We start from the raw sequence: 14,361 nt of genomic DNA, 5'->3' as shown, positions 1-14,361 counted from the left end.
TCCATGCTGCTACAGCACTACACATCCAGGCCGACGCGATTGCCGGCCTCAGTATAGTACCTGAGTGTGCATAAACAGACTTCAGGAATACTTTCCTGCTTCCTATCTGCAGGATCCTTTAGGGCGGCCGTATCCTGTGACGGCAGGGCCACCTTTTTAGATAAGCGTGTCAGAGCTTTATCTACCCTAGGGGAGGATTCCCAGCGCATCCTGTCCGTTGGCGGGAAAGGGTACGCCATAAGTAACCTTTTGGAAATCAGCACTTTCTTATCGGGGGAATCCCACGCTTTTTCACATAATTCATTTAATTCATGTGAAGGGGGAAAAGTCACCTCTTGCTTTTTCTCCCCATACATATACACCCTTTTGTCAGGGACAGGGTTTACCTCTGATATGTGCAATACATCCTTCATTGCTATAATCATGTAGCGGATGGCTTTAGCCATTTTAGGCTGCAATTTTGCATCATCGTCATCGACACTGGAGTCAGAATCCGTGTCGATATCTGTGTCAACCATTTTGGATAGTGGGCGCTTCTGAGACCCTGACGGCCTCTGCACTGTAGGATCAGGCATGGGCTGAAACCCCGACTGTCCCAAGGCATCAGCTTTATCCAACCTTTTATGTAAGGAGTTTACATGATCATTTAACACCTTCCACATATCCATCCAATCAGGTGTCGGCGCCGTCGGCGGAGACACGTCATTCATTTGCACCTGCTCTGCTTCCACATAGCCTTCCTCGTCAAACATGTCGACACAATCGTACCGACACACCACACACACAGGGGATGCTCTATTTGAGGACAGACCCCCCACAAGGCCTTTTGGAGAGACAGAGAGAGAGTTTGCCAGCACACACCCCAGCGTTATATAACCCAGGAATTACACAGTAACTTAGTGTTTACCCAGTAGCTGCTGTATTTGTGATTTTGCGCTAAATTTATGTGCCCCCCTCTCTTTTTACCCTCTTTCTACCGTGATTCTGCAGGGGAGAGCCTGGGGAGCTTCCTCTCAGCGGAGCTGTGGAGAGAAAATGGCGCTGGTGAGTGCTGAGGAAGAAGCCCCGCCCCCTCAGCGGCGGGCTTCTGTCCCGCGATTTTGTGCAAAATAATGGCGGGGGCTCATGCATATATACAGTGCCCAACTGTACATATGCTCTATTTATGCCAGAGGTACTTAATTGCTGCCCAGGGCGCCCCCCCCCCCCCTGCACCCTACAGTGACCGGAGTGTGTGGGTGTAATATGGGAGCAATGGCGCACAGCTGCAGTGCTGTGCGCTACCTCATATGAAGACAGGAGTATTCTGCCGCCGCTTTTGACGTCTTCTTACTTCTCTCGCCGGCTTCTTGCTTCTGGCTCTGCGAGGGGGACGGCGGCGCGGCTCCGGGATCGGACGACCAAGGGTGAGTTCCTGTGTTCGATCCCTCTGGAGCTAATGGTGCCCAGTAGCCTAAGAAGCACGACCTAGCCGCAGTTAGTAGGTTTGCTTCTCTCCCCTCAGTCCCACGTAGCAGAGAGTCTGTTGCCAGCAGATCTCTCTGAAAATAAAAAAACCTAACAAAATACTTTCTTATTAGCAAGCTCAGGAGAGCTCACTAAAGTGCACCCAGCTCTGTCCGGGCACAGATTCTAACAGAAGTCTGGAGGAGGGACATAGAGGGAGGAGCCAGTGCACACCAGTAGACCTAATTCTTTCTTAGAGTGCCCTGTCTCCTGCGGAGCCCGTCTATTCCCCATGGTCCTTACGGAGTCCCCAGCATCCACTAGGACGTTAGAGAAAATATCCACGGAAAAGAAACCTTTATGTGCTTTCTAACTCACTTTTTCAAGTAAGCATACACGTAAGGATTCATTACCGTATCTTCACGGCATCACTTTTGGGTGACCCCATAAGAAGGTGGACGTCGTATCTCTTTTCTGGGACCATCGTCATCACCTAGTTTCCCCTTTACACAGTGGAAAGAACTGTAGTGTCCATACAGGATTACATTATTGTATTTTGCTTTTCTTTTTTTTTCATGCATATCATGACATCGCTGTGAGGATCGTTTAAAACAAGGGGACATTTGGAGCGCAGAAAGTGAGACAGTATTTTTCTGTTACATATTGTTTTTGTAGGTTGGTGACCTATTTGTACTGTCTTCTGCTGCTCCATTTTGCAGCGCCTTAGAAAGATTTCTTTATTTATTTGTTGTACCCCAGAAGGAGGCCCGCCCCGTCATGCAGCAGGCTTGTCATGTTTTAAAGCAGGCTGACAGGCTGCCCAGGATTGTTTGGCCTTGGGCTTTGTGGTTTTGGAAGCACGAGATTGTCTCGTGTATGCCTGACCTCTTGCATTCCCTTGAGGCCGAAAGGAACGGAAAGTAGTACCTATTGCCTTCTGTGCAGAAGGATTAGTAGTGGGGAGAAAAGCAGTCTTAGCAGCTGCTATTTCAGACACTATTTTATTTAGGTATACCCCAAACAACGTCCCCAGTGAAGGAGAGTACCTCCAAGGTCATTTGGAGTTCAGGTCCACTTTCCATGACCTCAACCACAGTATGCAGCGAACCAGGACAGATGTGATCGAAGCCTTGGCAGCCAATACACCCACCTCAGAGGACGTCTCCTGAACGTATCAGGTGGCGGTGGTATTGTGAGACCGGTATTGTCTGGCATTGTCAGATATGTCCTCGGGCAGCTCTTCCTCTAATGCCTGAACCCACGCCTCAATTGCAGCCCAGGAGGCAGCTATAGTAGGTCTATGAATGGCTCCAGTAAGGGAGTATACAGACTTCAGGCATCCCTACCTACGCGGTTCCTTCAGTGAGGTAACAGTGTTGACAGGCAGAGTGAATGAGACCATAAGGCGGGTGAAGAGAGAATCCACCAGTGGTGAAGTTTCCCATTGTTACATGACTCTGCAGGGAGGGGATAGCGAGCCAAGGCCCGTTTTTGGTAGAGGGAATTTCCTCCCTGGATTAATCAGGGTTCCCGTCTGATATCTACAAAATGATCAGAATGGGTTAATAAGGTTTTAACCACCTTCTGCTGTATAAACTTATCAGTTTTATTTGCCACAGTAGTGAAATCCTCCTCTTTGAAGGAAATGCTTCTTAGCAACCACTAAGGCTAGGACATCAATCTGCAGGGGAGAATCCTCAGCAATAACACAGGATTCAGTGTCTGTCAGGACCGTATGCTCCCCCTCCTCTTCAGATGGAACATCAGAGGATTTTGGATTGCAAGGAGGAAGCAGTCCGCTTAGAGGGCCTAGAGACACGGGAGTGACCTGATGTAAGTTTCTGTTAAACCAAAGACTAATACATTGCTGCAGTTGGTTAGACAGTTTCTCCACTCAAGGCGGACTAACCATAGGGACATATGAGGTGCACTGCACCGGTGGTCCCATAGGGGGCGCTTATGCGTTTCACCAGTGTACCCAGTAGGTTGGTGAATGCAGCACAGGGTGCTCTATTGCATGAGCTGTGGACTGACTGGGAGGCATATGACATTTAGTACACAGACCATCATATATAACACTTCCCCCTCTGGTAAAACCATGAAGCATGCTCTGCATGATGCAGGAGCTTCCACTGATTTACTGCCCTTTCTGTTCGACATTATACGAGAATGCAACAACAGAGCAAATAAATCCGAGAAGAATACTCGCACAATATATTCTGTAACAGGTACACTCTTTCTTAACGAACGCTGTCTGTATAAAAATACGTAGAATACTCATGTGTTTGTAAAGTCACAGCGCTGTATACAGACGGCTTTACAAGGGAGACCTTGCCCTGCAATCCCAGAGACCAGTAGCAACTATGCTAAGAAGAGGGCGCCCGGCGTCTCTGTCAGGGAATGAGGGAGAGTGTGAGGCAGCTCCAGGCCGGGATAATCTACTCAGAGATGGTGCCCTGGGCTGGGGGAAAGGCTACGGGTCAAGCGCCGATTCCCCTCTACTGGACTTCCACCGCCGGTACTACAAAGCCTTATTAAATGGGGCGTTAGTAAACCCAACCTGTACTCTTACGCCATGGCGGTCTAGTGGGGTCCCTGCTCGGTGACAGTGTCCAACCAGCCCCGCAACCCTTCTCCCTAGGTCGCGGATGGAAAGCAATTTTATGGCGGGTGCCGCCTGGGGGACCCTCTTACCTCCTCCCCGTAGCAGCCACGCGATCCACGTGAGCGGTCGGCGACTGTGTGCCTAAGCCGTAGCGTCTCCGCCGCAAGTAACCGACAACAGAGCAGCGGGAGTTTGCGACACCGCTTGGTAGGTGATGGAGCTGCAGCGCTGAAGTGTCTCCTGACATACAGCGCTGACAGCCCAATTCTTGGAAAGGCATTTTCAGGGCTGCCCAGTGCAGCCCTCCTGTTAGGTGACCTGCAAGCACCAACTAAAAAAAAAAAAAAAAACTGAGCTCCAGTGCCTGGAGGCGGGGTATAGCGGAGGCCCCAATGTATCCTGGGTCTGCCTAAAGCTTTAGCCTGTTGGTGCCTCTGGATCAAGATCCACTCTACACCCCAATGTTTTCCTGTGGACACCAATGTATCCTGCTGCAGAAATCGTGGTTGATATTAGTAACATTATCTATTTCCTTTTACTTGGTTTTCATAATGTTTCCCCTATTTATTCACTAATACGCAGCAGACCATGAAGCAGGGATGAGGGGTGTAAGGCAAAACCATTTTATAACCACAATTCCTGTACCTACACATTACACTTAACACTTAATTTAGTACATACTCCTCAAACACAATGCTGAGGCCACCCAACGTCCCCGTACTCTTCCCCTCCCCGGCGCTAACTACCATACTTTGCCACTCTATGTATCACCTTCTAGTGCAGGGGTGTCAAACTCGCGGCCCACATGCGGCCCCTACCGCATCCTTTTGCGGCCCGGGGACAAGGGTCCTTTTGCGGCCGGACCACCTTGCATGCAGCGCCGGTTCGTGAGCCAATCAGAGCTCGTGGACCCGCAGCCAACAGGAGCTCTGATTGGCTCATTGGCCTGATTTAAGATACGCGTGCCGTCGGAGACTGGACTGAGGAGCAGGAGAGGCGTGCGCAGCGATCTCCTGCCCTCACACACAGCCAGGCAGCAGAGGCGGCGATCACATTGGGGGCATATGTTTATCTGGCACTTTTAGGGGCATATGTGTATCTGACACTGCACTACTGGTGGCATAGGCCCTCATTCCGAGTTGATCGCTCGCTAGCTGCTTTTAGCAGCAGTGCAAACGCTAAGCCACCACCCTCTGGGAGTGTATCTTAGCTTAGCAGAAGTGCGAACGAAAGGATCGCAGCGCTGCTACAAAAAAAGATTGTGCAGTTTCAGAGTAGCTCCAGACCTACTCCTAGCTTGCGATCATTTCAGACTATTTAGTTCCTGTTTTGACGTCACAAACACGCCCTGCGTTCGGCCAGCCACTCCCCCGTTTCCCCAGCCACTCCTGCGTTTTTATCTGGCATACCTGCGTTTTTCAGCACACTCCCCGAAAACGGTCAGTTACCACCCAGAAACACCCACTTCCTGTCAATCACTCAACGATCAGCAGTGCGACTGAAAAGCGTTGCTCGAGCTTGTGTAAAACTGCATCGGCTTTTGTGAAAAGTACGTCGCGCGTGCGCAGTGCGCACCATGCGCAGAAGTGCCGAATTTTAGTCTGATCGCTGCGCTGCGAACAACGGCAGCTAGCGATCAACTCGGAATGACCCCCATAGTTGTATCTGGCACTATTGGTGGCATATGTGTATCTGGCACTGCACTACTGAGGGTATATTTGTATTTGGCCCCCATTTGTGTATCACACACACTTTTTTTGGCCTTCGGTGCGCACACACAGTGCCACTAAGAAATTTTTCCTACCTGCATCATAGTTGCCACGCCCCCCCTCCCGCCACACCGCCCCCGCAATGCTCCGTCTCCACCCTGGAAACGGAGCGTTGCCGCCCCCCTCCCTCCCCCGAGACTGCCTCTGCCTGATTGACGGACAAAAGTAATTGCATTTACTGCACTGCCGCGCCGCCACCCCCCCCCCCCCCCCCCCCAAAAGAAAGTGCCGGCACAAGTGCAGGACAGGCGCTGTGCATGCGCACGAGGGGCAATCGCAATAATTCTGGATGGAACGAGATTTGCGATCCAACCTGATTAGCCCCTATGTAAGTACACAGTTGGTGCATGGGAGGAATCGATCCTAACTTAAATACACATGCAGTAATCGGTACTACTCAACAAAACCATTTCCAAGTAAATTACTGTTGAAATATGACTTTTCTGTAATTTGACCCAAAAAAAAAAAAGAAACGTTTATACATTGAAGACTATTTAAACACAAACACCATCAATCCATTTATTGTTATATCAATATTAAGTCCCACCTGACCAATTCTCTTTACTGTGTAAAGCTGGGTACACACCTATACAAAAGTCTGGCCGTTCTTTAGACCTTGGGCGAATGGCCATTGGATTGTATAGGTGTGTACGCTGTCCCAATTTGTGTTATATGATCGATAAACGGATAAAAATGTTCTGCAACATTTGGCCTCAGTCAGGCGAATCTGGTATCCGTTTGGATGGTTGACCATGTTATGGTCGACAGTCATTAGGTCAACATTGACGATACATGAAAATAGTCGACACATGAAAAGGTCGACATGAGTTTTAAAAAAAAATTGTGGAACTTTTCCATATTTTACGATCCACGTGTACTATGATTGGGAATGGTAACCTGTGCCGAGCGCAGCGGTAGCAGAGCGAAGCACCTTGCACGAAGCATGGCGAGCAAAGCGAGGGGACGCGGTGCCCTAATTGGGGTTCCCCGTCATTTTACGCAGAAAAAGACACCAAAAAAAGTTTTTTTTAAAACATGTCGACCTTTTCATGTGTCGACCATTCCAATGTCGACCAATAGTGTTGACCATTCATACCAGAACTGGTGAATCTTATGTGCAGTTTAATATTCAGCCGTCTGGACGGGCCATATAAGAACAAAAGTGCAGTAGGGTTATTTGGTTCACATCGGACGTGACTGTAGCCAGATTCAGGAGAATGTGTACAGTGGTACAATCATTTTCTTGCGATAGTTTGTACGGGAGGAGATCGAACATTGCAAGTAAAATTGTATAGGTGTGTAGGTGCATATAGGCTGTAGTTTGGGGACGTTCGATCGAATGCTGAAATTAAAAGCTTGATTGTATATGTTTGTACTCAGCTTTACACTTAACTCAAACCACAAAAAAGATGGAGTGAATCCATAGCTTTAGCTTGACGCCTGAGAACAACTTATATTTAAAGTTTCCCACCTTATTGGCCAATTTCTTGTTCAGCTCTTCTGCGATTGAATCATTTAGTTTGCGTTCAAACTGCCACGGAGTTGTCCGCACAGTGTCCATCATCTCTACTAGGACAAACATCGCGAACAGTGGCAAGGACTTTATTAGAAGAAGAGAGGAAACAAAATAAAAAAAGGAAATTAAAAAACAAAACAAAAAAAAACCCCAACATTATATGCCGCAGCCTACTAATTAAATATATTGCAACATAATTCACTTACAAAATCATTAAAGACAATAAGACATGTATTCAATTTAGACATCCAGTACTGCCCTAGTTGCTCAACCAATTAAAGATGGTTATATGGATTATATTACTGGTCGCACTGGTTTGTATATATTAAAGGACTGAACACCCATTTTAATAATGGCTCCAAACATTATGTATTCATGTCAGGGGGGTGCTACCACAGGCAGAGAGATATCAATTGGAAATACTCGGGAAAGGGTATAGGACAGGGGTGGCCAACCAGTCAGAGACAAAGAGCCAAGAAATCTTGTTAGGTATATCAAAGAGCCGACTTCGAGCCGAAGATGCACGTGCAAAATGGGGTGTGACCTTGTGCCTGCTAGGCCACGCCCCTGGTATGAAATACATTGAAAAAGACAGATCCAACATAAAATACAATGAAAAAGCCACTTCTACAGTACATCAAATAACTGATATGCCAGATCCGCATAATATATATTGAAAAAGTCAGATTCACATAATACACTTCATTTCCCCCAGCACCCGCCTGTGTCACTCCAGCCAGCAGCCTCTTGTGTCACTCCAGACAGCTCCCCCATGTGTATTTGGCTCCCTCAATTCTCAGTCTACGTAATGCTGCTGCATGTCTGGCTGGAGTGCAGCGGTTTACAGATCTCTGGTGGTGACGTGACTTTCAGTGTTGGGAGCCACATTTGAATAAAGAAAGAGCCACATGTGGCTCAAGAGCCACGCGTTGGCCTCCACTGGTATAGGAGAAAAATCGACTGCCCTAGAGTGGTGCTCAGTAATAAACAACAAATAAAACATAACTTTTATTCTATAGTCTACATTTTAAAAGCTAGCGAAATATAGATTAAAATCAAAAAGATAAGTGTGAAGAAAAAAAAGTTGTGATTAAAAATAAAATTCTGCACACTGAAGGTCTTCGTGTTATTCAATTCTCATAATAAATTTATATACCGGTAAATTGATGTTCGTGTCTCGTTTATGAAATATTTTTAGAGTTATCTAATATTCTTGGCTATTCAGCTCAGACAATTTCACTTGTGTGTTTATTTCACTGTAGAGTTGACAGCACCGTGTGTATCAGTTTGCTACATTTGTTTCAATTTAACAGTGATTTCACATAGTTTCTTTTTTAGAAATATTGAATCATTATTGTGTCCATCTCACACTGTCAATGCAAGTACAGCAATAATAAAGAATTTAATTGTTCTATGCAGTTTATCCGTACGAGTATGTTCCTTTGGCTGTGAATCTGTCTCTCGCTCATAAATGATTATACACTACGTTGGATAGTATTAGATGATGTAGAGTTTAATGTTATTGATGCATCTATCAGCTTCTTATCCAAATAACCAAACGTGCATTATAAACCCCACAATGTGAGTTAAAGATGTTACTGATCAGATCGTACCACAATGACACCAATCTTTATGTAACATCTTTAACTCAAGTTATGCCACGGGTTCCGTTGCATAACTTGGGTGAAGTCATGTTCCACAGAAGCATGATCGGAACACCAGCTTTCAGTGCGCATAGAGTCAAGCATCTAGTTTTTCCATTATTGTTCCTCTCCCTGATGTCACATTGAGATCAGTTTCTTTCTAGGGGCCTAATTCAGTGACCGTGGGCCTAATTCAGACCTGATCGCAGCAGCAAATTTGGGCTCTAATGGGCAAAACCATGTACACTGCAGGTGGGGCAGATGTAACATGTGCAGAGAGAGTTATGGTGCCCATATACTTGTGAGATATCTGGTACAATCCTTCCATTTTGACCAAATTGGTGCGATAAATCGCAGGATTGTATGCGCATCTCAAGATATTATGTGCTGCACTTAATATTTAATCGGATCGCACGTGCGATCGCTTGCCGTTTTTACCACATTCAATTTATCACACTGCGATGTGCGATCTGTGAGGTATTTAGTTCACTTCCTGGACACTCCCCTCCACCCACTGATTTCTGGTCACAAGGGGCATGCGATAAACTGCATGATTGTATGCGCATTGAATGCACAAAAAAAGCACTGTCTATGCTTTTTATCGCATGGGGAGCTTCGAGGGAAATCGAAGCGCGATATCGCATTGCGTGATATCGCACAAGTGTATGGGCACCTTTAGATTTGGGTGGGTTATATTATTTCTGTACAGGGTAAATACTGACTGCTTTATTTTTACACTGCAATTTAGATTTCAGTTTGAACACACCCCACCCAAATCTAACTCTCTCTGCACGTTATATCTGCCCGCTCCCCCCCCTGCGGCGAACATTGTTTTGCACATAAGATAACAAATTTGCTGCTGCCATCAGGTCTGTATAAGGCCCACGGTCACTAAGCTATACATATCCAAATTCATCCGTTTTTCGTTTGATGCCGGGATGAACGGACAGATTAAAAAAAAATTGTCTCCATAGTCCATAAACTGTCCCTAGAAGTTTCTTTCTCAAAACAATAGGCACAAGTCTTCAGTTTTATTATATGTATACACAAACCCTTTATTTTGTTGCTATGCTTAACAACACAAATTGACCAAATACTACTAGGGTTTTATGTGGAAGGTGATAGCAAAATTTCTACATCACACACAGACATCCAACCAGTATAGTCCCATATAACACACCACCAATACATTTAGATTCTTGCAAATATGACTTCCATAAATTACAATTCTTTAACCTGGCCATCCTCTTCTTCATTTAAATACATGCACTACTTTACTGACAATTTCCATTTTGCCTGGTCGACTAATGTGCTTTATTTTCTTTAACCTCTTTCCCCAAAGAGACTAGTTTTTTCTAAATTGCTTCCATATTACACAGCTTTCAAAAGCATTTTCCATTTGCTCTTTGTGATCGTTGAAAAACTCAAACATTATGGTTAATCTAATCAATTTGACCCACATGGATGATTTACGTCCCCCACCCTCAAGTCACTTGTTTTAATTCATTTCTATCCCAACCTTTATAGTCCAGCTAAAGTATCTCACCAGCATATTAATGCACCTCCCTATATTGCACTACGTAGATAATCCCTAAAATGTTGCACTACTCCCCGGAACCCATACCCATTGCACTCCTATACCTCAGAATTTCATTTTAATTTCACTTAGATTGGACCAACACCACGCTTCACAAAGAAAAACATTTTGACACATGGCTCCCGTATATTCACACTTTATCCCCAATACTTAAAGAGGCCTTACGGAAATGTTTCCAAAATACAAATTGGTACAATCTGGAAGTGTAAAGGGCCCCATACACAAGAACGATAATGCCCGATTTCAGCCAATTTAGGGCATTCAGGCCGATATATCGGGTGAAATCGGGCATTTTGGATGTGTTTCCGATCCGATGCGCATTCCCGTGAGGGTCGAATCGGCTCCCCTAGATCGTTCGTGCTGCACTCGTGATATGTCGGATCCCGCAGGCATGGCTGGGATCACATGCGATATATCGCATGCAAAATGTACCAAATCGTATGGAACCACTCCCGGGAAGCTCCCGGGACAGTTCAAGGGAAATCGCCTCCGACTTCAGCCTCAGGACATATCGTTGTAGTGTATGGGGCTGATCATGCTGATTTGATTACCTTATAACCTTCACAATAATGGGTAAGAGACACAGTACGCAATTGGCGTATGGGGTACCGTAAGGGTACGCACTTAGCGTAGCATACGCTCGGCCGTGATCGAGACGCACATGCGGCACGCTCGCTCACAGCTTAATGCGTGGTGTCGAGCACGCTATAGGCGAGCGACTACCGTAATGCTACGCTACCAGCGTGGCGGACGCTCGAGACCACGAGGAGATCACGAGCGGCGCAGACGCTTACAAGATGACAATCAGTAAACCTTGAATGATACACACAGAACGGATACTCTTATACTGTAAACCTTTGTACTAGAACACTGTAGCACACAGAACGGATACTCTTATACTGTAAACCTTTGTACTAGAACACTGTAGCGATATAACGCTGCTTAACCTGATTTACACTAAAGCTGTTTGAGCGATCGAGACGCTCCTATTACCCTCTGCAATGTAATGAACACACGATACCGTGCTAAGGATCCAACACCTTTACTAACAAGCTTTTAAGTTATATCGAAAAAGGTAAACAGTTCACAAGTCATACACTACAGACTAACATATAATTCTAACAGAATATCTAGACAGAAAATATACAATAGCGTCACAAACTTATACTATAACAGAGAGAAAGGGAATGGCCAATACACACAGAGAATAAGTTGGTTTGCAGAGAATTCCTTACACACACTGGGAATGATCGCTGCGCAGCCTGGTACCAGCTCCGAGTTAGTCAACATGAAAACCGTTTGTGGAGTGAGAGTGAGCTGCCCAGGCTGGCTGATCTTATATACACTGTGTACAGTATACTACAAAGGGACCCATAATCTCATTGTTCATTGGACACAGGAATGTCTCCTCGCATCATAACAAAAGGTCATAGGTTAGTTTGAACAGGTGGGCTGTGACTATATCAAACTGCTCAAGTGGGATGGAATCTGAAGATTCCCGCCGCATGGGTAATGAATCGCAAATATATGAAATGTCCAGAATCTACTAATGGCCATAACTATACGCAGGAGCGATTAATCTTTACCTAACCAACACCGGATTGTTGCTATTAAAATGTTCTTTAGTTAGGTACCAGACACAGCTGTTCAAACCCTGTCTGACCCTTCGTACCATACAAAGAGGAATTCCTCTGTCCAGCGACCATTTACATTAACCAAACTTAGTCATTATTAAGGGGAACATTATCTATAAAACATGCTATTTGGTTCTATTATTAAACGATTGAGTCGCCCGCTAGACACACACAAACTCTACCGTAAATGCACATACCACGCGCTCGAGCGCATGGCCGAGGCGCCATCACGCGGCTGCGTATATCCGCACGCACGGGAAAGAATGTGCACGTGCAGCAGGCACGCGCATGAGGTGAATATATGGCAACGTGTAGCATGATATTTTTCTGACTTTGACAGGGCCCTTTAGACTCTGGTACTCCATTCTGACCTGTCCCTGAATAAGGATGTCACCTCATTTCCTAAATCTGTAATTTGACTATATTATGTATGTGTTTTCCATCTTACATATTACTCCGTACTTGCTCTGGATTTTCACATGTGTAATGTTTCTTCCCTTAATTGGTTGCTGTATTGTACTACAAGTTTATTCTGTTTTGATTCTGTATATTTGTGCAATATACATGTATTGCTTACACTGATTTTGCCTGTCAAAAAAAATAAGAATTTACTCACCGGTAATTCTATTTCTCGTAGTCCGTAGTGGATGCTGGGAACTCCGTAAGGACCATGGGGAATAGACGGCTCCGCAGGAGACTGGGCACATCTAAAGAAAGAATTAGGACTATCTGGTGTGCACTGGCTCCTCCCCCTATGACCCTCCTCCAAGCCTCAGTTAGGACACTGTGCCCGGAAGAGCTGACACAAGAAGGAAGGATTTTGAATCCCGGGTAAGACTCATACCAGCCACACCAATCACACCGTATAACTCGTGATAGGAAACCCCGGTTAACAGTATGATAACAAAAGCTGCACCAGCAGTGAAACGCGTTGGTGACTAAGACTGGGATCCTTAAATTGCAAGATCTGCCGGCTGTCCATCTCTGGGAAAGGTGATCCGTATGGAATAATCTCTGGGAAGATATTGCATCAGGACCTGCCAGGGTTCATCTCCCATACTAATTTCCTGCACAGGACAATCAAACAAGTGAGAGAATCCCCATGACTACGGAGTGCTAACCGAGTGGAGGACTCACTACAGTAAACCGGTAAAAACACCATCTACCTATTTCCCTAGGATAAGGCACCTTGCTATATACCCAGCAATTCAAGATTTCTTCGACCAATAAGCAGTGTTGATTTAGGCCCTATTTTTTGGAGCTTTTAATTTTCTCATTTATACTTTTTTGTATCTGTGGTACCACCATTTTTTATCTGTTGCAACAGTGAAATGTATGTAAATATACAGTGAAATGTATGTTCTCAATAAATTTTAATATCTATTTAACTAGTTATTAGCGCTGAATTACCTTTCATCTATGATAACAAAAGGAGCCTCTGAACAGATGGCTCGCAATAATAACCCGATTTGTATAACAATAACTATTTACAAGTATTGCAGACAATCCGCACTTGGGATGGGTGCCCAGCATCCACTACGGACTACAAGAAATAGAATTACCGGTGAGTAAATTCTTATTTTCTCTGACGTCCTAGTGGATGCTGGGAACTCCGTAAGGACCATGGGGATTATACCAAAGCTCCCAAACGGGCGGGAGAGTGCGGACGACTCTGCAACACCGAATGAGAGAACTCCAGGTCCTCCTCAGCCAGGGTATCAAATTTGTAGAATTTTGCAAACGTGTTTGCCCCTGACCAAGTAGCAGCTCGGCAAAGTTGCAAAGCCGAGACCCCTCGGGCAGCCGCCCAAGAAGAGCCCACCTTCCTTGCGGAATGGGCTTTTACAGATTTAGGCTGCGGTAGTCCTACCGCAGAATGTGCCAGCTGAATAGTGCTACAAATCCAGCGCGCAATAGTCTGCTTAGAAGCAGGAGCACCCAGTTTGTTGGGTGCATACAGGATAAACAGCGAATCAGTTTTCCTGACTCCAGCCGTCCTGGAAACATAAATTTTCAGGGCCCTGACTACGTCCAGTAACTTGGAATCCTCCAAGTTCCCAGTAGCCGCAGGCACCACAATAGGTTGGTTCAAGTGAAAAGCTGATACCACCTTCGGGAGAAATTGAGGACGAGTCCTCAATTCTGCCCTAT

The 14,361-nt window shown here is 45.6% G+C and overlaps 1 protein-coding gene across 1 annotated transcript in view; it reads right to left on the bottom strand.

The window, feature by feature from the left end:
• Positions 1 to 14,361, bottom strand: part of POLR3H (RNA polymerase III subunit H) — a 155,559-nt gene that overhangs the window by 98,358 nt on the left and 42,840 nt on the right. The window contains exon 2 of the mRNA XM_063940466.1: positions 7,292 to 7,420. Coding sequence (XP_063796536.1) covers positions 7,292 to 7,402 — 111 coding nt within the window. The 5' untranslated portion in view covers positions 7,403 to 7,420. The remainder of the gene's footprint in view (positions 1 to 7,291; positions 7,421 to 14,361) is intronic.

The sequence above is a fragment of the Pseudophryne corroboree genome, chromosome 9 (assembly GCF_028390025.1).
Source record: "Pseudophryne corroboree isolate aPseCor3 chromosome 9, aPseCor3.hap2, whole genome shotgun sequence".
NCBI classification, from domain to species: Eukaryota; Metazoa; Chordata; class Amphibia; order Anura; family Myobatrachidae; genus Pseudophryne; species Pseudophryne corroboree.
This window is presented reverse-complemented; position numbering and strand designations above follow the sequence as displayed.